Source organism: Meleagris gallopavo, chromosome 3 (assembly GCF_000146605.3).
Source record: "Meleagris gallopavo isolate NT-WF06-2002-E0010 breed Aviagen turkey brand Nicholas breeding stock chromosome 3, Turkey_5.1, whole genome shotgun sequence".
NCBI lineage: Eukaryota > Metazoa > Chordata > Aves > Galliformes > Phasianidae > Meleagris > Meleagris gallopavo.
Genome location: NC_015013.2, coordinates 26,445,190 through 26,470,795, shown reverse-complemented (window position 1 = coordinate 26,470,795; position 25,606 = coordinate 26,445,190). Strand labels below are relative to the sequence as shown.

At 35.1% G+C, this 25,606-nt stretch overlaps 1 protein-coding gene across 1 annotated transcript in view; it reads right to left on the bottom strand.

The window, feature by feature from the left end:
* Nucleotides 1–25,606, bottom strand: part of ABCA13 (ATP binding cassette subfamily A member 13) — a 170,318-nt gene that overhangs the window by 18,920 nt on the left and 125,792 nt on the right. The window contains 7 exon segments of the mRNA XM_031552699.1: nt 1,389–1,492; nt 3,187–3,321; nt 12,819–12,969; nt 22,007–22,116; nt 23,064–23,256; nt 23,692–23,945; nt 25,413–25,569. Coding sequence (XP_031408559.1) covers nt 1,389–1,492; nt 3,187–3,321; nt 12,819–12,969; nt 22,007–22,116; nt 23,064–23,256; nt 23,692–23,945; nt 25,413–25,569 — 1,104 coding nt within the window.

Here is a 25,606-nt window from a genome sequence, read left to right as displayed (position 1 = left end):
GCATTTATTTGCTGGTATGCACAAAGATTAATTCATTTAATAGGAAAAAAAATATTTTACTTATGCAAGTAGCCTTTGAGAAAATCTCAAATAAATCTCCAATGGCCTTCAGCAAATATTATATGATAATTTCTGCAACTTGATACAACAATGTCTTATTAATTAGAAATGAGATGTGTACATTATTACTTTACTTATAAGTGCTTCAGCCAGAAGTCATTCATTTGTGGAGCTAAATGAGCAATTAGTAACAATTTATTTGATGGATTTATTTATTTATTTTTCCTGCTCACAGCATGTTAGTAATGAGACCACAGAGCTCTTTTATTTAGCCGGCTTTTGACAATAAGGGGTTCTTAACCTGGACTGAAAAGTCAAAGCACAGTTTCCTGAAAAGGACTCATCTTAATTCACATTGCATGACTTCTGTTCCCTAAATGAGTGAGCTGCTAAACACTTGCTAAACACATATTCAACTGCATGATTTTGGAGATTCATTTTCCACAAACTGAATTCACAAAACTTCTGAAAACTTTTTTTTTTTTTCCTCCTAGGAATAATGTACCACTCGTATACAGGGACAATAAATATAAATTTTGAGAACATCTGAAAAATTTAACATCTAGAAAATGTTGAAGTAAGTTTTGCTGCATACTGTTACCAATTCATCTACTCTTCAAATTTAATTTGGCCAAATTATTGCATTGCTGTTTAGATTAATTAGTTCTGTCCTTTCTGGGCACTTTTTCAAGACTTCTTCCCTCAGTCAAAGACATTTAATATGTAATTACACCTACTGTACTATATTCCTTAAGGGGACACAGAATATTCCATTCTGTTGTAGATGTTACAAAACTGATGCACCAATACCCATTTCAAAGATTTGACAAGATATAGAATATAGATACACTCTTCCGAGAAGATAGGGTCAATCCTTCCATTTCCATCAAATGCATACATTGAAGAGCTGATGTATCTGTGTTTGTTGTGTCATGACATACTTATTCTATACAATCACACAAAATAAAATCATCAATAAGATCAGAAGGAGGCTTTACATTCCCATCTGTGTTTCTAAGGCTTTGAGAAGTCGGCAAGTGCAAAAGGATAACTCTTGTGTTCCAAGCAAAAAGTGACACTGCAACACTGAAAGGAAAGAGCATAGAAAAGGGAGCATTTGATGCATCATTCTTCTGCCTGTAGCCTCCTTGAGCCACAGTTAAAGTTCAACTTTCACGAGCAGGAAGGTATTGCCATAAAATGCCAAAAAATGCTCTGAGTTTCAAACAAGTGTGAGCACGCCTTCAGAATATTCTATTTTTCGCGAAGATGATAACGAGTGAGGAAAGAAAAAGGCAATATAATGGCAGCTGAAATAAGGATCTCACCTATGGGATGTCAGCACAGCTGCACAGCCATCCTGAACTTCTTTCAAGATGGTTTTCCACAGGTAGCGTTTAGAGCAAGGATCCATCCCAGAACTTGGCTCATCCTACAGGAAAAGTGAAAGTAATGATACAGCAATATGGGAAAAACACAACTCCAGCTCAGCACGAATAATGAACAGAATTTACAATGAAAGAACATAGTTGTCTCTCTAGAAAAGTCCTGCATTTTCAGGAAATCACTAAAAGACACCCTGATTAGTTTTTTGCTCAAGCACTCTTACATTCATTTACTTCTTTATGAAGTTCTAGGTATACATATATTTACAGGAGAGGCTTGCAGAAGAAAGAATGACACCTTATTTTCAAAAGTCATTATCTTTCACTACAAAACTAGGGAGAAGAAAAAATTCCAAGCTGCATTTAATATTATATATTTTCATAACGGGTGTCAGCACCTATTTGGATGGTATGATCTTAGCTAATGTATTTGCATCATGGACCCCTTGCTGAAACCTGAAACAAAGTTGTCAAGAACCAAAGCTAAATCATCCCATCTGATGCTGATTTTGGTGTTTAGCTAATAATGACAAAGGTGAAAAGAAATTCAGTTTTCTTTTATCTATTGAGAAGTAACAAAGCAAAGGTAAAGGAAGTAAAAAACAATACTATTGCCTTGGACACCTCCATTGATGGGGCATCCACAGTCTCTCTGGGCAGCCTGAGCCAGTGCCTCACTACCCTCTGAGAAAGGAATTTCCTCCTAACATCTAATCTAAACTTCCCTTCTTTTAATTTAAAGCCATTTCCCCCTGTCCTATCACTATCATACCATGTAAAAAGTCACTCTCCCTCTTGTTTATAAGCCCCCTTTAAGTACTAGAAGGCCACAACTAGGTTCCCCAAGAGCCTTCTCTTCTCCAGGACGAACAAGCCCAGCTTTCTCAGTCTGTCTTCGAAGGAGAGGTGTTACAGCCCTCTAATCATCTCTGTGGCCTCCTCTGGACCAGCTCCAGTATATAAAGTAATAATGAGAAAAAGAATATAGAGAAATAATGATGCAATTCCCATAGCTTTTTAATTCCCTGATCTTCAATACAAACAGCATTGCTTAGACTGAAAAGGCCAGTTTCAGACCTAAATAAATGGTAGGATGCAGGCACCAAGACAAAACATAATTCAATTTAATATCATTCAGGAGTATTACTTTGATTAGTGAATCCAATAAAGATATTAAAACTGGCCAGATCTATGAAGCATGATATGCAGTAACAAATATGAATTATCTAAAAAATATAGATAAGTAACTAATTACATCAGCATTAAATAATGAATTAAAAACAGAATTTTCCTTCTTGAGGAAGCCAGTATAATTGTTCATATATACTTTTCTCATGTTGTATAAAAAGTAGAGAATACATAAATCATTAACATATTCTCTTCTTTACAAACAAATCTTAAAATAAATTACATATCCTTTTGGGTCATTGGATGCTACAATTGCATTTGTGCTTGTTTAGTGTCCCTTTCCCCTGACTATGCCACTACCCCCAAAACAAGAAAAAGAAGGAAAAATTGAAAAACAATTTCAGTTCATGATCTATGAATACAGGCAAACAAAACTAACATTCATACAGCAAAGAAAACAGAACAGTTGTACATCTGTGTGTCATTATTCTCTATGAATGACCAGGAAACGACCTGAATTTTATGAGGGCAACATGTAAGACAAAGAAATTCAGTGCAGTCAGTCTACTTATCATGTTTCCAAAGTACCCACAGTATTATCGCCTTTACTTACCAGTAGAAGTATTTGTGGTTTACCAACTAGAGCCAGAGCAGCAGAGAGCTTTCTTTTTGTGCCAGCACTGTACGTTCTCACCAGTTTGTCAGCATGAGCATTGAGTTGCAACCGGTTAACAAGGTCCTCTGCTACCTGTCATTTGGAAATTTGAAGGTCAGCAAGGACAAGCCAAATTAGTTAGTGATATAGGTTGGCTTAGCAATAGGTATCAACATATTAGTTTAAGGACCAAAGGGAATCAGTGTGTGCTATTTCTAAAACTTTCCAGTTTAGCTTTGTCTGTTATGTGAACAGCCTTTTTTCCCTCAATGATCCTGCTTCACAGAAGCACTGAAGTCACAGTAGAATACTTTTATTTTTGCATTCATCAGGTGCAAGGACTTTTTCTTGAGATGCACACAAATTGTTTTGAGTTATAGTGCACCAAGATAGAAAATTGCTCATCATGGCATAACAAGCAATGGGCAATTTCCAAACCGGTGAAAAACAGCTAAAGGTCGGCCAAAAGTCACTGTGATAAAGCTGAAGGAGGAAAAAAAGTGGAGAGATCAGGTGGTCATACATCCACCACAGATGCAACTGTGCATGCCCAGAGGGACATTAGCATATATTAATGAGTTCTTGGATAAGAACGAATATGTCAAAAGAATGAATATACCAATGCACTGCATATATACTGCATATGTCTTAAGTGTTTAAATGTAGAAAATTAACTTTGAGAGCGCTTGATTGATTGATTCAGTCACTCAGTACATTTTGTGAGGAATAAAGGAACACTCGCTTTCTAACACCACATTCAAGTGAGAAAGTTTTTCTTCCCAGATTTCAGATGACAGTGGCATGTTTAGATTGAATAAGTACCCAGTTCACTTTTATTACAAAAAAAAGTAGAAGTTATTTCCCTATTTTTCCCTATTTGCTGAATATTACTAACTTTGAATCCTAGAGGCACACAAAAATCTGTTCTGGGTCTCTCCTCATTCCCACAAGGATAAGTATTTCCCTGCATAGACTACGTCATTCCTTGAAACAGTCCTTAGCATTTATTTTCTTCTGATAGCTCAATAACTTAACTGTTCTTCATTTCACATAGTTCTCCAGTATTCACTCGACCAGACATCTTTGTGACTGAAAATTTAGGAAACAAAATTCTACATCATCCACAAACAGATGTAAATGGCAGAAAAGCAAATATTGGGTCAAAGACTCAGAGTTTCTTAAAGACAAAAGCTAATTTAGAATTAAATAGTCTTCTGTGTCAGAAGGCTCTAAGTTAGACCTAGCCCTTGGTTTTAACTGCTTAAATAACCATTTGTGATCTAATCTGAGCATGCACGTGAACACAGTTGGAGACAATGTTCATGCTCTACAGCCTTTCTTCTTTACTTGCCAGTTCTAATCTACAAGACTCCCTCAAACGCTGGTGTAGGAAGAGCCTTGCTCCACTTATATCAGCTATAACTGCTAGACTATGCAAAGGCAGGGACACAGAACTGACTTTCCTACTCACCACTCCCCAAAACAGCATGTGTTTATTGCCATGCTGCTTGGCAGCTCTGACTTCAAGGGGCAATTAAATTTCCAAAACAACCTGTCTGCTTTATGCTGCATGTAGCACAACTAGGGCATTCTTGTAGAACAAGTAGTCATTCTGGTGGTCAGTTTGAAACAACAGAGCACCATGCATGCATCTGCCGCAATATGGTGCATTATTTTTAGCTCCCTCTATACTACCTTCAACAAAAGAAAAAACAATTATTTGAAAGATTAGGCAGATCAGATGGACAGCATTGAGTTAATTTAGAAAATTCAAAGAAAAAAATATTTCAGTAAACAATATTGTGAATTAATATTCATTACCATCCCAAATAAACTATCATAAATACGGTTTTGTGCAAATTTCTCGGGGAAAAAAAATAATCAAGCTATCCATGACCTTTTAAGCAAGATTTTCAGTATTATGCATAAAAAATGACATACATCTCCAAGAGGGAGTTCTTGTAGGCAGGAATGATGCTGCAGTGGTGAGAATCTGGCATACTCTCGCGTGGATCCTGGCACTGGTATTGCAAAGTAGCTTGTTAACTCTGTATCTTATTTTATAATCTAACAGCATTATAATCTGACAGCAGTTCATGTTCTCAGACAGAAGCTACATTTTAAAACCATTTTTCTAAGTACAGTAAGTCAAGAAAGTTTAAGCAAAAAACCTTAATCAACAACCATTATATCATCCAAAGGCTATTTTATACTGAAAAGTTCACATCTTCTGATATTTCAGAGGTAATTCACAGGTTTTTTTTCTTTCCTTTAGACACTATTGCTGCATCCCAGTGCGAATGCTGTAAACTCAAATATTCCTTGGTTTTAGAAATGATTGAGAGCCTAAGCTTAATTCTAAGAGCAGTCTGGATGTTTTTTTTTTATTTTTTTATTTTTGCTTGGTTTATTTGTTTTTTGTTTTTTTTTTAATTGTTACATTGCTCAATGTTCTGTTTTGTTTTCTTTGGAAGACAGCTTATCCACATCGATGCATTTTACTAGCACTGTGTATGCATGCGTGCATGTTAGTGACAACAGAATTATCCTACCACAAATCCATCAAAAATATGCAGAGAATTGCACAAAAAATCTCGTTAAATTTTAAGGTAATGTCAGAAAGTGAAAAAACATGTAATCTCTTATTTACACCAAAATGAACATATATCACATTCTACAACTAAACAATAAGGAAAAGAGGGTTACCTATTGGAGATGCAACATAGCAAAAACAAACATTTAGCTCTGACCAGACCACTATTTCTAAGACAGCTTTGATATATCACTACAGCTGTAAATTGCTAAGCACCATTCTCTAAAAGAAACAATGTACAGGGAAGAATTTAGGAAGACAAGCAATACTGCCACAGAGAGAAGAGAAAACAGAAAACATTAAAGTTAAGTCATATTGCAGTCTGGTAGCCTCCAAGAAGACTGAATCACGCATCAGAAGCTTTTAGCAAGCTGGTGTAGCAATAATTTAAAGTCCACCTCTCCTATTTGTTACTTTTATTTTTACTGAAGGCACAAATATAATGTTCATTGTAGGAAGAAACATTAAAAAGCACCAACTTTTCAAGATTTGCATTGTAATTTTATATCTTCAGTTCTCCCAACTACTATATATACTATATATACTAAGGAATTCAGTGTGCTCATACTCATGACTTAGCCATGTCCTTTTTTTTTTAAGAAGGAAAGAAAGTCTGGTAAATTCTCTGCTATGGAAATTTTGCAAGACTAAAGGCACAACAGAGGAGTGGCAATCATTTCATAGTACTGAATTTTGCTATTGCTTTGCATACGTAGAGCTTTCAAGATAAGTAATTCATTGTAGTTCATTACAGTGTGCACCACAATCTGACTTGATATATAGATACATATCTTTTTGCACAAAACACCTAAAATACACAGATTTGGAGCTGGATCACATCAGTGACATGAGAAGAAGAATTATTCAGCTTTCTTATTCACAGTGGCTTCTCAGCTGCACCTAAAATGTCTCCTAGTCATGCAGTCCTTCTCAGCTCTTACATTTCAAAGCAGCATTGCAGAGTACATATCAGCAAATATGTGAATATAGAGTTCATTTTTCTTTCAAGAGATGATCCCAAACTTTTTCTCTTTTCTTGAAAGTATGCAATAAGACTTTCCAGTAGTAACAGCCTTGGCTTCATCAATATGAACTAACTAAGAATGAAGGTATCATATGAATGAAATTAGATATATAAGATATACTGTGGAAGAGCCTGCACACCTCTGTTATAACTTCATTTATCTGTGTAGACAGCAGTGTCTTGTGGTTTGCAACACAGTATACCATAACGTAAAAATGAAAATCCCTCTAAAGATATTTTAAATGAAATTCAGAATTGGACATGTGACAAATCTTCGGATACCCACAATTATGCAATGCATTTACAATTCTAATGGTTTCTAATATGAGATATATCTACAGTCACCTTCTCTCACTCCTTGTCATATTCATCATCATGTTCTATTTTTGGTTTCAATTACTTTCTGCAGTGAAGAGTGAGGAGATACATCAATTTATTTAGCAAGCTGGTAACACTGAGGTCAAATTAAAAATGCAGTTACATGCAAATAAATGCTTTATGACTACCTTTGGACCATGAGGAACCATAGACCATAAATATGTTTTTCACCTATTCCTTTCTTTCCCTTCACCTCATCGAGGTAGTAATAATAACAATTAGCCCTATTTTCCAACATTCCTTAAAATTATTCTTTTTCTAGCCAGAACTAATATCTTAAGAAAAAGTTATAAAAATACACATTGGAAAAAGTCCTTGAATCAACAAAATCTAAGCTAAATCATGGAATACTTTGTGTATATCCTAAAGTCTACATTTATTCTAAAAAAGGCAAGGTAACTTTAATATTTGCACACATTAACTTTTGTAAGAGTAAAGATTATAGTAGAGATGGTGCCCTTTATCCACCAGAAAACCAAGAGGCAGACCTTTGTTGCTGAAAAGAAGTAAATGATGCCAGATACATAACCAATAATGCTTTTTTTTTTTTTTTTCCCATTCTTCCAAAGTTACCATTGATGCTCAATAAGAGGTACTGAGAGTGACCAGCTAATACGTTTTCCAGAAAAACTATATAGAGTTGGAGAGGCTGGAAATGTAACATATCTATCCTGAGTTGAAAGGATATGAGGAACAGAGTATTAATTTTGCATATTTTCTGAAAAAATAAATACAATGTGTAAAGCAAACCTGACCTAACTCTAAAAATTCATACTGTACCTAGTACAAATGATAATCAGCATGAAATAAATTCTAGAGTCGACTGAAAAACAATTGTTCTATCAGGTTGTCATATCGATTAAACATCCTACGTAACAATCAACCATGAAATCCATATAAAACAGAGTAAACTCAGAATTGTTAGATTTCTTCTTTTAGGAAAATGCATGTTAATGGTCAGAATTCAAAAGGAAAAAGTTCTTTATCTCAGATTATAAAACTCCACAGTATAACTCTGCTTGGGGTCTAAAGAAAAAGCAAGAATGAAAGCTCTGTGCATGCAAAAGGTAATTGCTTTTACAAGTTCCTCTCTCCAGCAGCTATAGAATACAGTACATAAGCAAGTCAATGAGAGTCCAGAGACAGCACAGAAATGTTGCTGGAGAGAGAACTTAAAGAGAAATCAGAATGGCAAAGCAAGATGTTGTCTCTGAAGGCCTTGTGGAGTCTATTTTGAGATTTGGAACACAAATGTTTTCATACAGATGATAGGTCTTATGGAATGCTGTATTAGTATTTTATGATTTTTTAACAAATTTTATGCTATCTTCTGCAACAAACTGAGATATGAAGCTTGATGTACCAAGGAAATAAAAATGATTATTAAAATACTATGCTACACTAGATTACGTCTAAAGACCTCAAATGCTCTATTCCAAACTTTATAGCCTTGAAAAAGAAAAAAAATAAACAACCAACTTTCAGAGCAGTTTTGGGAAATAAAGCAAAACTTCACATGACATGAAGCTTAACATTGAAAGTAAATGACCCATTTTTCTCTTCCTTTCCCATTCAGTTAATTATTGTTTTGGAACATTAAATGCACTCAACTTTATGTCAGGCACTTAACTCCTGCTGCTGATAAATCTGTCTAGCAAAGGATTTGAACCTTGAAGTTAGTGCTTCAGTGGATTTCTTCAGAAGCAAGTCATTCTGTAGCTCACCTGCCTGCTTGTCAAATTATTAAAAAAAAAAAACAACAACCAAATGTAGGTTGTTTACCACATCCTAATCAAATCCACATGCTCTCTAGAATATTTGTGTGTGTGTTTGTGCTCCCTAGCACCAACACTCAGAAAAACTAAGAAGCAGACAGGGAAGACAATATCATGGGCAGGAGGGAATGTGAAAATAATGGCTTACATTTTCATGCAGCTGCTATTCCAAAGCACTTTCAAGCTTTTTTTTTTTTTTTTTTAGTTTTTTTTTTTTAACAGGCAACTAAAATGTACACTTTTCTCCAGGCACCATTCATTTCTGGGTTGAAGCGCAGCAGCTGTTCAACACTTCCAACACTTCACAGCAACTCCACACCACAGGAAGGACCTGCTGACAAAAACATTTGTTTTCCTCTGAGGTATCTGCACTTCAGTTGTTGAAGGTAAACCAGAGTAGCTAAATGTTATTTGTGGGAGGCCTTTGATGCCTTAATCACAAGCATATGGCAAGAAAGTCTGCTCTCCCATTTACACAGACCAAAAACTAGGGCAGCTAAAAGGAAAAACAGTCTCTATCGCACAGATGTGAAACTAAGGTACAAAAGGCTACCCCTAGACCATCTAAGGCTCAGAATAGTCTGCAGATTAACAGTCATCTCTCCTCAGTGCACCACAGTAATGTAACTCATCTCTAAATAACACAGAATTGATTTCTACCCACTTGAAGGGGGAACAGTACAGAAATTACCATTCCGTTTTCAGAGCAGCCATTGCAGTACCTTTTTACTAATTGCCAGAGAACACCTGGATCTGAATACAAAATGGAAACTCATAGGTACACCAATTATATGTCTACATTTGCAATGTAATGAATATATTTTCCAGAGAGCAAAAATGTCATATGATCTTCAGAGAAAGTACAGGAAGCTGGGTTACTCTGGCTCCTCGCCAAGTACAGGCAGGAGACAGCAATCACAGCAGTGTTTATTTGCATCTACAGAGAGAGACTCTGCAGACACAGCATAGAAATCTAGTGGTATCTTCTTGCTCGTTGCAATCTGGAAGATTTCCCAGACACCTGAGCTAAGTTCAGTGCAGCGTAGGACAGGTTATTTATGAAATGCAGGTCCTTAAGCACACCACAGATATGTATCCATTCTCAAGGCTCCACGTTACGTCCTGATCCTGTTCCTCATCCAGACAGCGTAGCTGTCTCCCAAACAGCTGTTGTGGGAGCCAACACTACAGACTCATTTTAACTCCATTCTTCTCTCAGAGAGTCACTATCTGCCTAGCTTCATGGGCTTTGGTCTATTCACAAAGGGAAATAATATTTACTTTATGGGTGTGTTTGCTGAGAGTAACACGTTGCATATGAACCCAAGTCTGCGAGCTTAGTGAATGCCTTGAAATTTATTTAAAACTAGGAACTTCTATCAGTCAAGTGCTTCTGAAAGTTAGACTCCTCTTGTCTTAGAAACTCCTTTGTTTATAACACATGGTGTATCAATTGGACATTTAAGACCATTTGGACCATTATAAGAATATATTGTTCTTTCTTCTGAAGATGATAAGAATAAAAACTTGAAAGCTGTATTTACAGCATTTTAAAGAGCACTGTGGTGTAGTTAAACTATCTAAATTTTATTCCTGTTTTAAATTGCACTGAGGACCAAAAGAATTCAATAATTATTTTAAGATGTATGAATATTTACCAGCATCCTTTTGAATGACTTCACAGATCCAAGGAGAAATGCCAGGATCTGTTATTACCTATGTGTCCATTAAAGCTCCATAATAATAAATTCTAGTGATGACAGGATTTTAGCCCAACTGTTACACCTGCCTGTTGAAGGAGAAAACAAGTACTCATGGTTGAGGAGTTTAGTACATTAACAATTATTTTTTCACGTATCTTCTTTAGATCAAGGGAAACATATTCAAGTTATTTGTACTTCATCAGTACTTTGAAGCAAAAATTAGTGATGTTGAGTTTAAAACAGCAAACAACTAAGTTAAAGACCATAGTGTGATTTCTAAGTATCCTGCAAGGAGCGTATTGTTAAAGCACTAAGCCGGGCTCTGTTAAGGTGATAACCCAGTAGAAAGTATAAAGACGTAAGAATTTTTTATTTCCTTCAACTTCTGATCCAGAAACACCCAACTAATTAGCTTAAGGAAAAATTCAAAATATCATCTTCCCTGATGCTTTTTTTATGTCAAGATAGTAGCTATTTCTGAACACTCTGTTGGGGAAAAAAGGTGTGACATGAAGGTGTCAGACTCAACAGATAAGGAATGGACTGCAAATCACTTGGACCCTAAGGCAATAACCAAGAAGACAACAGGCACATAGAAAAAAGTGATGCAGTCTTGCTTCAGAGAAAAGGAAAAGGAAGAAGATAGACAGCCTTATGGAAGTTACAAGAATAATCATAGAATGGCTTGGGTTGGAAGTAATTCCATCTGGTTCCAACCCCCTGCCATGGGAAGGGTTGCCACTCATCAGATCAGGCTGTCCAGGACCCCATCCAACCTGGCCTTAATTACCTCCAGAGATAAGGCATCCACAGCTTCTCTGGGCAGACAATGAAGACTACTATACAGACTTAGCATTTACACAGGACCAGTCTACAGTCTATACAACAGAAATGGTACTGATCTATCACACTCTAGTTTTCACTTGTAAAGGGAGATGCACAAGAGAGTGGACTGCTTAAGTGCAGGTCAAATCAGAAACTTCTATCACAGAGATGGTTTCTCCTCTTGAGACAACTCCATGCAGCTGGAAAGTTTCAAAGACTGCTCCCAGCAGGCAGTTTGCATCCAGCCACTGTCTTGAAGGTGAAAACTTCTACTAGCTTAATGCTGGCAGCTATCGTTTGGCCTCAGCACACAGGTTTTTAGGTTTTTGTTGTGGTTTAATCCAGCAAGAAGCTAAACACCACACAGACTTTCACTCACCCTCCCACTCCCAGTAGGATGAGGGAGAGAATCAGAAGCGTAGAATTTGTAGACTAAGATAAAAATTATGTACAGAGATGGGAAGAGAAAAATAATAGTAATTATAATTATATATATATATATACACACACACACACTTATAGACACACATACACAAAACAAAGCCAGTCTCTAAAAGCAGCAGCTGCCCCCATGGCCAACTTCCCTCAGTTGTACAATTTTTTCATATGATGTCATATGGTATGGAATATTTCTTTGGCCATTTTAGGTCAGCTGTCTTGGTTCTGTGCCCTCTCAGCTCCCTGTGCACCCCCAACACCTCAATGGCAGGGAAGTGTGCAAAGCTGAGAAACTGAATTGTCTCTGGCTCTGTACAACACTGATCAGCAACAACTATGCCATTAGTGTGCTATTAACACAGTTTTTCTCCTAAATCCAAAACATAGCATCATACCAGTCACAATGAAGAAAATCAACTCTGTGTCAGCTGAAATCATGACAGTTCTTTTCATAGAAATTCAACAAATTCCTTCAGTTTAATCCTACCTCTGAAGAAAAGGTGCATGACTTCAGACATGTGGTGTTTCCTCCCAGGTCTCTATGTTGACAAGGAAGTTATTGAATCATTTATAAATTTCATTTTGTTTCCGTTAGAGTTTGTGTACCAGAAATTGTTTTTACCTTAGTGTTATTTCACTATCTTTAGTGATGTTACTGTATTTTAAATTGGTGTAAGAGAAAGAAAAAATTCCATTTTGTTTAGACAAATTAGCAATAATAAAAACCTTACGACTAAAACTGTTAAGATGAAATATTGGATATTCTCTCATGTAAAAGAGTACCATCATTTCAAAAACTCCATTGCCCAACCTAGCTGCATACATACAAACATACAAATCTGTTCTGGAATTACCTTACAAATATGTTGTTTTGGAATTCCACGCAGTGTGCAGTAATAATAAAGGTGTTCCCAACCCGTTAAAAGTTCATCCAGTGCATCTTGCTGCGGACAGTAGCCGATAAGAGTGCCTTCAGAGCTTGCTGACAGTATATCCATTTCAGAGCTGTTTAAAGAAAAAAACAAAATGTTGTGTAAAAAAGATGGTCCTGATTTTCAACCTTGGAATACAGAGTCTTCAAGGCAAGCACAGTTGCCTTTTAATGTGTAGGTAAGTGAAGCGATTCAGGCTCATTACCATCACTTAACACAGCACTAATTACAATCATGGCAAGGTTTTTGTCCCTTTCTCAGACTTTCGGGCTGCTATTCATGTTTCACTGCTCTAAAGGAATGCAGGTCAAAATAAACAGACCAATACAGAAGGAGGACAGATCTATGAGAACTAAATCTTACCAGGTTTACCTCTCCTGTATACAAAGGCCTTGCTCTAAGGAGATGCACATGCATCACATTCACATTCAAATTCAATTAGAGAGACATTAGTCTTTAGAGAGGAAGCACACGCTCAGTGTCTGCGTATGTATGTACACATCCATACATGCATTCTCTATGCGTTCTCTAAGCAATAAAACACATACAAAGAAAACAAAAAAACAAAAAAAAACAAACTATTAAAGCCTAGTAAGCTTACAGATAATACTTGGGAAAAAAAGTGATTCTGATTTCAGGGACTTTGTCCATCTCTTTGTAGCTGTACAGCATTACTTGAAATTGCATTCATTGCTAAGAAGCAAGCTTGATTGCAAGGGTGCCTCATTAGCCATAATGACACTAAATCTATCTTATTTATTCCATCATCTAATCCAACATTCAATGATGCTGATTTACATTTACAGAAAAGACCTGTCAAAATTAAGCTATTCTATTTTAAAAGAGAAAAAAGTTTTGAAAGAAAAAGTTTTTAAAAGCTTCTGAATTACAGAATGGTTCACCCCCCCCCCTTTTTTTACTGTTTCTGGTTAAGAGAAATAAATATACAATTAACCACTTAAACACAAAGTAAATGTTTTAAATGGAAGATCTACAAATACCAGCATTAGTGCAAATATAAATATATATCTCCTGAGTCTTAACAAGACTGGGGGAAAAGAGAAAGGGAAAGGGAAAGGGAAACAGACACTGCATTTTACTTGATGAATCGCAGCATAAAAATATTTTAATCCTGTCAAAAGACAACTTATCATGATTGTGATAAGCCTTGCTGGTTACTAATTAGAATGGGCCTTTGCTCTTAATAGCAAGGATGTAAAAGTTTAGTACCTATGCAACTTTGGATGGTGCCAAAGAAGTTAACTATCTGCCTGTAGACATCTTGCTAGACAAAGAAATAGAGGGGAAAAAAAAAAAAAAAAAGGGAAGTGGGAAGGGTACGGGACTGTATTTTGTCATTCATCTATAACTACTTACAAGTTATTTTAAATAACCCAGCTCAGGTTCTAGCCATATCTAAATCAAATAATCAAAAGAGTTTTTTAAGGTCAAATTTACCTAAGATATGGATTCAATAATGTTGATCTTTCTGCATAACCTGACAGAAGCTGTGGATTCTTCATTTAATGAGTTTTAACACTATAAAACTACAGTAAAATGCTATCAAGGTTCTACTAAATAGAGTGAATTGTATAAATTTTGCTATACTAGAAAGATTCAGGCACAGTAACAATGCTTCCTTTTTGGTGCAGGTACTCTCCTTGGAGAACTAAGAACTAATTCTGGTAATATGCCAAGTTCAGTCACAAGAGAACAAATCACACTCAGGGGTAAATTCAGGGACATTTACTCAGCATGAAGTTTCTGTACGGATAGATACATATAGTTCAGAATGGATCCGTACCACGAAGAACAAAAAATTAGTGTGCATGGTTGCAAAAAATAACAGATGCCTGATGTCCTTTAGCTAGAACTTGATTAGGCAATAGTTACTCAGTTTGCATCAGGAAATAAAAACACCTCAGTGTCCCCAGCGCTAATTACACAGATACGAGTTTAGTGCTGCGCTTCCTATGAGGTGCATACAGCCTGTAATGAACAAGATCCCACTCAGCAACCTTTAGTTTTCATAAAGAGGAATACAGTGAGAATACATCATTTAATACTCTTACTTTGCTTGGTCATTATCTTACAACTGCATCCATTAGTGCTGACCTTGAACATTTAGAACATTCCCATTAGTAAAGAAATTCTAACTTATCCACTAATGAACTCATGGACCTAACGTTTTTCCATCTCTAGATGCCTGCCTATATATTGCAGAAAGGAACATGAACAGAAGGAAAAAAAAGCCATATATAGATTCTAGCTTTTTATTGAAACTTTTTCAGTATGTACAGTACAACTCCTATTCTTTCCTCAGCAATATCACTGAGTAAATGTCCAAAAAAAGAAAGGATCAACAAGCAGGTTGAGGGAGGGGATTTTGTCCCTCTACTCTGCTCTCATGAGACCCATCTGGCATATAATATTCAATTCTGGGGCCATCAATACATTCATTTACTATTTAATTCCTCTTGTAAAGTGAAACAGCTGCAATAGATGAAACGAACAGAATGTGTCCGGAATACTGTATACATTAAGTAAAGATTTACACTTGCAAAACTACATTTTTTATTATACTTCCTGAAAAGGTCAACAGAAAATACATCATTCTTAAGAAAAAAAAACTGAGAGAAGCTCTTGAAGCCTCTAAAATATTGTATTCCAATCTTTTCTAAATACTTTGGTTTCCATTTTTTCTGTGAAAATTGTGATAAACTGTTGTGAGTCCTTCTAGAAAAAAAACAAGGAGGTTTCTGTAAGTTTGGATTGCTAACATTTCAAAGTTTTGTGTTAATGATGAAAAACATTTGTCAGCCTTGCAAGGTACTGGAGATAATAAAAACTCTGACTGGACAAAACTTCCATTTAAATTAATTCCTTTGCAGATTGTTTTAAGACATTTACTTCCATCCATTTTTTGTGTGTTTTAACACTGCTGGAATCTGATTCCAGCCGCAAGAGCTACCCTGGGATGATTTGAGCTTTTGTTTGCACTGAATAGAGAAAAAAATACTAGAAATTGTGAGAAATCTTGGATGAAACCTGTTCCTTTCTGCAACATGAACTGGACCTGCAGCTTCCAGAAGGCAAGGCTAATTATTGCAGAGACTGGATTTGCTTCTTAATTGTCACAGTGGTTACCAACATTATAGCGTAGGAAGCTGTGGGTGGACATTCATATGCACGACCTCAATTTCAAGGCAACTTAATTCCACCAATATGAGCTGTTTGGCTGTTTATGAAAAACTGTTTCACTATTGATTATGCTGCACATTTTCATTCATTTTTGTATGCTCTTTCTGCAGTGTTTGAATGCAGTTAAAATAAAGGCAATTATATATATTCTACTTACAATGTCTTCTGCAGAGATAAATTCCATTATTTAGTCAGAATGAAATATAAACTTACAAATTGCAAAAGTAGTTAGACATTCCATTGTACTCATAACTGCATGTTCAATTCCATGCATACTAAAGCTCAATTAACATTATAAAAAATCAAGGTTAAAATATAATTACTGTAACTGAAGTTGAGGTACAATTTAACTAATTATACAGATACACACCGTAACAACAGCTATCTCAGCCATTATACTGATGCAAATTTATTCTGCCTTTCAAGTAAAGCCATTTGAATTACATTTTTAATTATTAATCATAATTATCAAAAAGTCCAAATTGTATCTCTATAGATGCATCTTACTTTTCCATCTTTGGAGAACAGTTCTTAGGTCCTATCTCTTTGTAATCCAACAGCTGAGATGACTCACTTTTAATTCAAATAGGATAGGGAGTTGCTATCATGGAGGATAGCTGTGCAGAAGGAAATGGAAATTCATAGGAGATAAATTAATTACAAATGGAAGACAGCCAAATGTTTCAAGCCTCTTATGAACAAGATTAGGCACGCTGTAACTACTTTGACTATGCACCCACAACAACTGAGACTGTGCTGAGTATGAACTTAAAGCATACTCTATTCAGCAAACTACAAAGGAGAAGACTGCAAAACAGCTTGAGAAAAAAAAGGCAAACCAAACTATAAGAATTTTGATGCTTTTTCTTCTGCCTTTCTTAGTTGAAGAAGGTTTTATGATACAGAGTCATTAAAGAAGACTAAGGTTGTAACATGCAAAGGGGAATATCCAATGCCAGTTGTACACTAAAAAAAAAGGAAAAAAAAAGAACTCTGGAAACGTTCATGAACATCCACGCTAGCTTTCATTTAGCCAGCTTGTGCAAAGGTGGCTATCTACTCATAGAAGTAGAGCTAACCATAAGGTAATTTAAAAGTCCATTTGTACCCTTACAGAGGAACATAAGCACTACAGAGAGCATAAAGGACCAATCTAAGCATACAGACCATGCAGCCAAGTATCTTCTATTGTATTATAGCATCATCCTTTATAAATACAGGTAAGCAAATTTTACTAAAAAAATTTGTTTTCTAGTCATTTTCCTTTTTGCTTTTAATATTTCTGAACTTTGCCAAAGAAACTGCTGGTACTTTAGTGTCAGTATTTCACCTCCTTTGCCACTTTTTAACATTGAGGTTGGAAATATACCTAACATGGAGACATTTTCTTCATACGTTAATTATTTTTTATATTAGATCTGGACAGATATGTCACTGATAATGGCAATGTTAACGAGTTACATAAAATAATAAAAAAGGCAAAATCCCCTATGAATAGCATTTTGCTATTACCTTTATAAGAGTGACTATACTTAGTGATAAATTCCTATTATTTCTCTTACTGAAGTACATTTATGAGGTCACAGTTACAAGCAGAATGGGACTGCAAAGGTTAGAAGTTGCCTAAAAGACTTTTCAGCCGAATATGAAAATCTAAAAAAGAGTTTCTTGGTAGACTGCTCAGCTCACATACTATGAACGAGCATTCTCATGTAAATGCTAATATAAATCAAAGTTTAGGCACATGCACTAATTAAAAATATCTAATTGATTTGTAATTTATCAAAAAGAGAGTTTAAAAACAGATCAGAAGCCTTCCCTTCCCCAAAAGTATCCTAATCAAAGGGAATGCCAAGAAAAGTTAATGTGCAGAAGAAATTAAGCTAGATTCAGCATTTAATACAAATTTCTGCACCTCCTTTATGAATCTGAACAATACCAAAATCTGTTGCACAAGATTTTATGCATCTCAACTAAGCTTTTGTTACCAAAAAAAAGTGAAATTATTTCCAATTCTTAGCGATATGTTCCTTTATTTATTTTTTTCTTTTATTAAACATTCAACAAATAAATAGCATATAGGCCAACAAATCTTTTTTATGCATACGAAGGTATTGTGAATCTGCTTTTCTGCCCTTTTAAAAAGGCAGCTGGAGATCATTAATACATTTTCTTACTTTTACAGTCTAGCAGGATTCCCCTCAACACCCTTGATTATCACTGTATGAGAAACACAGCTCTTTGTATGCAAGCCTATCTACCTCCAAAATGTTCTAGGCTGAAGTTCCAAAAATTCTACTTTGCAATTCAACATACACTTTTGAAAATCAGATCTTCAATTTCTTGTCTTGAGTTGTCCAAAGGTGCAAAAGTTTTCTTGTAAAATTAAAATCTGATGTCAGTGCAGTTGCCTGAAAGAAATCCTTCTTATTCTGTTCCATACTCTGTGACTATTACACTAATTATCAGGAAAATATACTTTTTTTTCTTTTAACCAGGACCTTTCAAGCACTGTTATTCAGTGAAACAGGAACAGTTATAAATTAAGAATTTTGTGCATGGAATTATACCAGTTATGTTCTCAAATATTTAAACTAATAATTTTTCATATTAATTTCTTTATTTGATCATGAAGAATTCATCAGAAAGAATGCATTTGTAGTATTATGTCCTTTAACGTAGAACTCTTAGTAACTTTCTGAATTTAAAAAATCTTATCCAGTCTTTCAGAATAAGACAGGTTTATAAGAGTTGTGTTCTTTCCAGTCACATATAGCAGAGATGGGATCTTTCCTATGTTGCTTCCCAAACTGCTAATCAGGAATCACTACCAGAGGTAATGTCTCTATGGAAGCTGCTTAATGACATAGGTTTTAAATAAAGAAGACTCTAGACCAGCAAGCGGTGGCCATCAACTGCTTTCTTTGGCAACCTCTCCTCTGCCTCTCTGAGAAATACCAGGCCCTTGAAAACAATATTGGGGTGTAACAAAGAGTTCTTAGCATTATATCCTCCTTCAGTGGTTTATTTCAGGAACAAGTACAAATCAATCCAATTAAAGCCCCTTGGGCACCCAATACACACATCAGACAGAGCTATGTTCTACAATTATGTGAAGTTTTGTTAAGATATAAACAATTATCAGACACAAACAAATCTTTTGAGAGCAAATATCTGAAAGCTGCAGTTGCCTTCCTCATATGAAGTAAATATATTCCTTAGAGAACTCATTGTATAAGATAGCAAATTAAAAGAGATTCATATGTCTATCATACTGAAATTTCTTGGTTTTGGCTCCCAAGACTTAAGCGTGGTAGCTAAAGATCCGGGACTCAGAAGCACTAATTTTAATAGCTGTTCTCAGTTGTAACTAACAAAGATGTAAATAACAATTTAGAGATGTCTAAAACTGAATGAGGATTTAGGACACAAAAGTATCAACTGCTACACAGAATATTTCAAATTTTTTTGTTTTTCCCACTGTTTGGAAACTTGTTATTTGTACCAGTTCTTGTACTTTTATGTAGGATAAACCTGATTGCTCTCAGAAAAGGAAATGGCTGTGCCTGGAATTCAACTAAGATGGTAACATCAAATCTTATCACAAGCATCTTTGTATCTTCTCAACAGGCTACAGATAGTTGAGTTGGTTCACAACTCTCTTTTTTGGTTTTAAGACTATAAATCAAACCTATTCAGGAAAATACATGTATACATACATATATACATATATATGTATATATTATTAATATAATATTCTGCTTTGGATGAATAATTTTAGCAGTAGTCCAAGTGCTAATAAAGGATTCTCCAGGCTGGCTGTGGCTATAATCTATTAAGAGACAAAAAATTTGCCCTCGCTTGATTTACAGTAGTACAGCAACACATTACATTGTGGTTTGCCAGAATGTAATACAACACACGCAGCAAATTAGTCAGATCTCTACTCTTAGCCTCAAAGCAATTTGCTTTGCCAAGGTTAGCTACTGTGCAACTGCAGCTCCCACTTGAGGTTTACACTTTTACAATATTAGAATAAACATAGAAATATGGGCTTTACATTCACTTGTGGTCTTCTGTCTTCAGCTGTGGAAGAAACAATGAAACCCCTAACCTGATCCAACATCATAAAATAATATCATATTGTCAAAGATATTACAGACACTTAAATGTAACCATCTCCTACAACTTCCTCTCTAGTCTTCTAAATGTGTCAAATTTCATTATCTACATTCTACTTCATAGTAAATAACATTACATTTTACTTACATGTTAGATTTTAAAAATACAGTGGGAGAAATCAAAGTAATACACAAGATGGCTAGCAGTATAATCATGCATTATGTTATTATGTAGCACAAATTATCAGGTATTAGTGTCTATTCAAATCTATTATTAAATACCAGGAGCATACAGAAGTTGAACTCCCAGAAGAATTTTGATCTATTTAGCTAGAAGTGCATTAAAACACTCTTGTAAAAGGAATACAAGCATTGTTAAATTGTTTTGTGATTTTTTTGGCAAGTTACCTTTAGGAATTCTGATAAAATAAATCATGTATTTAATAAATCTAGTTTAACTGTCATTAAAATATATTCCTGACAATGAAATATATTCTTATGACTTTATGTTTGCTTTGAAGTGAATATTAAGATATTGGAATTATCACACCAGATCAATTCATTTTCCTATATATAGATGTGATACCACATTGTGTAGGGAAACCCATGTGAGATCCCTGGAAGCACAAAAAGGACCAAAGATGAGTCCCATTAAAGCTTAGAGTAACTCTTAGCATCTAAACAAAATCTGGAGCTTAGATACTGTCTTGAGGACAATAGCATATTAGAAATCATTACAGATCATTGTATTTCCACAATTCTCAAATCCTCTTCTGACCTCCGTAATATCTTTGTAAACACATTCCAACTCCATGTTTCAAAGAACAGCAAATGTTATTTGTTACCTAATTTTTAATCACTTTTTTTTTGTCATTATTGCTTAATGTCTGAGAAAAAAAATCTGCTTTGTTTTGGGAAATAAATGAAAACAACTACCTGTATAAACACCCTCTCATGTCACTACTTAAACAGAATTTTTCATTTTAACATTAAATCTACTGGATCTTTCCTAAAGAAGTGAGAAAATACTGACGTACAAAAGCATTTACATTCTAAAACACAGACATGCAAATTCTCATTTTGGAAATTTCAAAATATTTCATTTAAAATTTTTCTGAATTAAACCCTCACCTCTACTTCTTCAAAAGACATATTTTGAAATAGGTATGATTTTAAAAGGAAACTTTAAAATCATTTACAAGCCCAAAATACAAACTCACAAGCATACATGCAATATAAGGACTTTTTACTTTGGCTTGACCTTAAAATAATTTTTTCTTCCCAGCAATGTTCTTAGTAAAAATCTGTAAATGTTGGTTATATCTAAGCCAAAAAAGGCATTATTCACCTATTCCTCCATCAAAGTTAGCTTCAATACAACTAAGACTATCTCCTATCCTAATTACAGTCTGTATTGATTAAATAATTAATGACACTAAATGACACAAGTGCCAGGAAATATTTTAAAAGTATCCACTTGAAGCAGTGATCATCATTCTAAGGCTGGAAACATTTCAGTCCAGAACGGAGAGATATGTCCATTTATCTGGACATAACAAACATGAAGATTTTTGTTAAAACTAAGGCTTACTACTCTTTTGCTACTAGATAACTGCTGTCATAATCCCTGCCCTTCCTGACAAAGCTTGACAGTGATGATGTAATATACATTTAAAAGGGAACAAAATAGGTCTCTATACTACAAGTAAAAATGACGGAAGACTGCTGAGTCTTTGATCACTGGCATTATCCAGTAGTACTATTCTGATCCAACCCTGCATTATTTACCCTGTAGGAGTTCGGATAACAGCACGCCCTGCAGATGGAACAATATCTCCAGTCAGCATCTTAAACGTTGTGCTTTTCCCAGCTCCATTTGTTCCCAGGAGTCCAAAGCACTAATGGAGATTAAAAAAAAGAAGAAGAAGAAGAATTGATCTACTACATTGTGTTAACTCTTCAATGGGTATTTTTTCATATTTCCTGTCTTGTTTGTAAAACAGTTAATATGACTGTTTACTATGTGCAATTCCTTTTTCAATAGAAAATAAATTTCAAATAAAATAAAATGCTTTGATTACTTCTTACTTTCCTACAAGTGACTTATCTAGTATTCTAGCCCTCCACTTAAACCTCTGTTCTATAATTTAATGCATTAGTTATCAGTTTTATTATAAAGTGCTAGAATTGAACTTGAGATTTTCACATCCAATTTGAGAGCCAGTCTATAGTCGATATTTCTCAGCTGCTTCACTTTGTACAAGTTAATGAACGGTGAACATCCTAGATAATGACTCCAAACAGAGTACCACTGCAAAGAATACATTCGTAAGTTAGGGCAGTATTTGTATTAAGACTAAAAATAGCACTCCATAACTTTTAAAATACTTGTTTCATTAACTGTTTTACTGATAAACAGTGGGATGATTTCAATATGAGAAATACAATTTGCCTTCGGACAAATTCAGGATACTGTTCACAGTTTGCAGTTGAGTTAGATATTCTTTGCTCTCTTTGGACACTGAACTGCTTTGCTCTCCCCCGGTATTTTATTATGCTAGCCAGTAAAATATTAACTTGCCTAAGATAAACAAGATAAAAGAATTAAGACTCTGATACAGTGTTGAATTTAAAAAACAAAACAAACAAACAAGAAAAAAAACATGCAAACTGTTGCTTCTGGAAGACCACCAAAAATTCTTCTCCTATCAAGATATTAATTTACAGAAATTGCTACAATTAAAGTTGTTCTACTGCTACAACCATAATTTGATTGCAGATATGCAGGTCCAAACAACTGTTCAGAGTCAAGAGTTATTCTGAAAGAAAAAAAAGTCCTCTTTACCTCTCCCTTTGTTATTCCCAAGCTTATGTTTTCCACAGCTGCGTTCTTCTTATTGAAACCTCCGTAACACTTCCTGAGATTGTACAGAAGAAGGACATCATTACCAGTTCTTCCCCCAAAAAGTCGCTGTCGCTCCATTTCTACATCAATATCTTCTGATGGGTTGACCATGTTGTTAACTGAATGCTGACCCCTAAAATAGAAGGTGACAACAAATTGGACATTACTATACTCTGAATATTTCCCTGGTTGCAATCCTTCAAAGATTGTTGATTCAATCTCTGCAGAAGCCAAGGGAGACAGCAAGTACTTGTGCTTTTTATACATCACGTACATGTTTAAATTTTTCTCCTTCCTAAAACATAGCTGTACTCTATTACTCATAAGAAACAGCAACTGGGATTTTAGACTGAATATAAACTCCACACTGAAACAGTACTTAAATCAGAAAAGGAAATCCTTAGTTCGGAATGGGAGCATGAGAGCATAAAATCATTAGATATTTTAGTTCAAATAACTTAGAAACAAATAAAACAGACTACCCAAATGAATGGAATGCTACCATTTTCTTACTTTAAAAATTAGTTAACTGTCCACTATGGCAGAACACAAATGATAACATACACACCTTGGTTTCTGGAGGAGATCCCAATGGAAAAACAGCCGTAAAAGAAGAAGAACTGTTCCCTGTAGGGCCATTTCCACAAAAATCCAGCCCAGAAAATTCATTTCAAAAGGGCTTACATACGAATCTATTCCAAAGTTGCTGGTTAGGTCAAATTTGATCTGGTTGTATGAAAGTTCTATTAAACCTTGGCCTAAGCAGAATTGTGGGAATATGATAAATACCCATTTGAGGATCTTGTAGATGTACTGAAAACTCTTAAAATTCAGCAAGAAAAAGAAAAAAAAAGGAAAAAATGTGAGTTTTTTCTAACCAAATCTTAAGGACATTCAATAAGCTGGATACAGCATTCAAATCTCACTCAAGGCAAACTGATTTCAGCAGAACATACTGTGAACTCTTTTGAAACAACAATCATCTCTTACTGTGTTTTAGAGTGTCTAAATTTTAGAGTGTCCACAGCTGTGGAATTCTAGTGAAGATTGACATTTACAGACAGTGACAATAGACACATGGCTGTGATCATTTCATTTACTTAAAATATTAATATTTGAATTTTATTAATTCTAAATCATCCACTTAACACCAAGTCAGTGTCCTTCCAAACTTGAGTGATGTATAATCCATATTTGGCTTCAAACAGCAAGTTTTTGATCTAGTACATGCATAAGTAGTCAAATACACATTCTGCTTTTTCTTCATCAGGTTATGAATAAAGAAAATTAATTGTATATGTAGAGTGAGAATGCATATTGCTACCCAAAAAGTGCATTACAGATCCTAGAAATAAGCAGATTATCTCTTATGTCAATATTATTCAAAGACATTTTATAGTATACATAACCTATTCAAGTGGATCTGAATAGCCCCTATTTTGACAAATTACAACTTAATTCATTATTACAGTACAAGCTACATCTTTTTTTTTTCTTTTTTTTCTAGTTATAAGCAAGTCAAAACTCAAGATAGGAATAAGCAGAACAACATATATGGAGATAAAAAAAAAATCATGAAGATTCAAAATGGCTACATTTTCAGCTGGAAATGATCTTGTCTGTGCACATGTAGATGTATATAAATACATATCCATATATGAGGGCTTCTCCAAAAGTAATGCCAACCATTCTTTTATTTCTTTCCTTAACGTTGGCCCACAACATCAGAGGCAGACATTAATGCTATGGCAGTAGACACTGAACCTTCCCACCAATATTCCATTACATTTACTTGCTGTGGCAGACAGCAGCAGAGGGGCACTGACAAAATGGTATCTGACATGAAAAGTGCAGATTAAGCAAAGGCATGGAATTGAATTCCTCCATGCAGAAAAAAAAATTGCACCCACTGACATTCATAGACACTTGCTGAATGTTTATGGAGACCAAGCAGTGTGTGTGAGCACAGTGAGGCAAAGGGTGCTGTGTTTCAGCAGCAGTGACATTGGGTCACCTTCCGTGGTGCAGATTTTCAGAAGAGTGGCATGCAGGCCATTGCTGTCAGAAGTCCATAGCTAATGGTGGTGGCTATGTTGAAAGACAGTGTTTTGTAGCTGAGAATTTTTTCTATCAAATAGTGTTGTTGTGCTCTGTTAATCTGTTGTAGCTTTCAGGGAAATAAAGAGGAGGCATTACTTTCAGAAGGACCTGTATACATACATAGGCATGTACACATGCAGATGTGCGTATACTTCTCACAGTAACACAAAGCTAAGGTTTCATTCTCACCTGGACTTTGGAAATTATAGCTAACAAACGAGGTAGCAGAGTCACCAGCATGGTACAAAGGCCAAACACAAAGTTTAAGGAGATGTAAGAAATAAAAGCTACATCTGAACTTGAGAAGAATCTGGATACAAGATACATCCATGGTAAAGTTGCATATCTGAAATATTTTTAAAAGAAACAAATTTATCACCAAA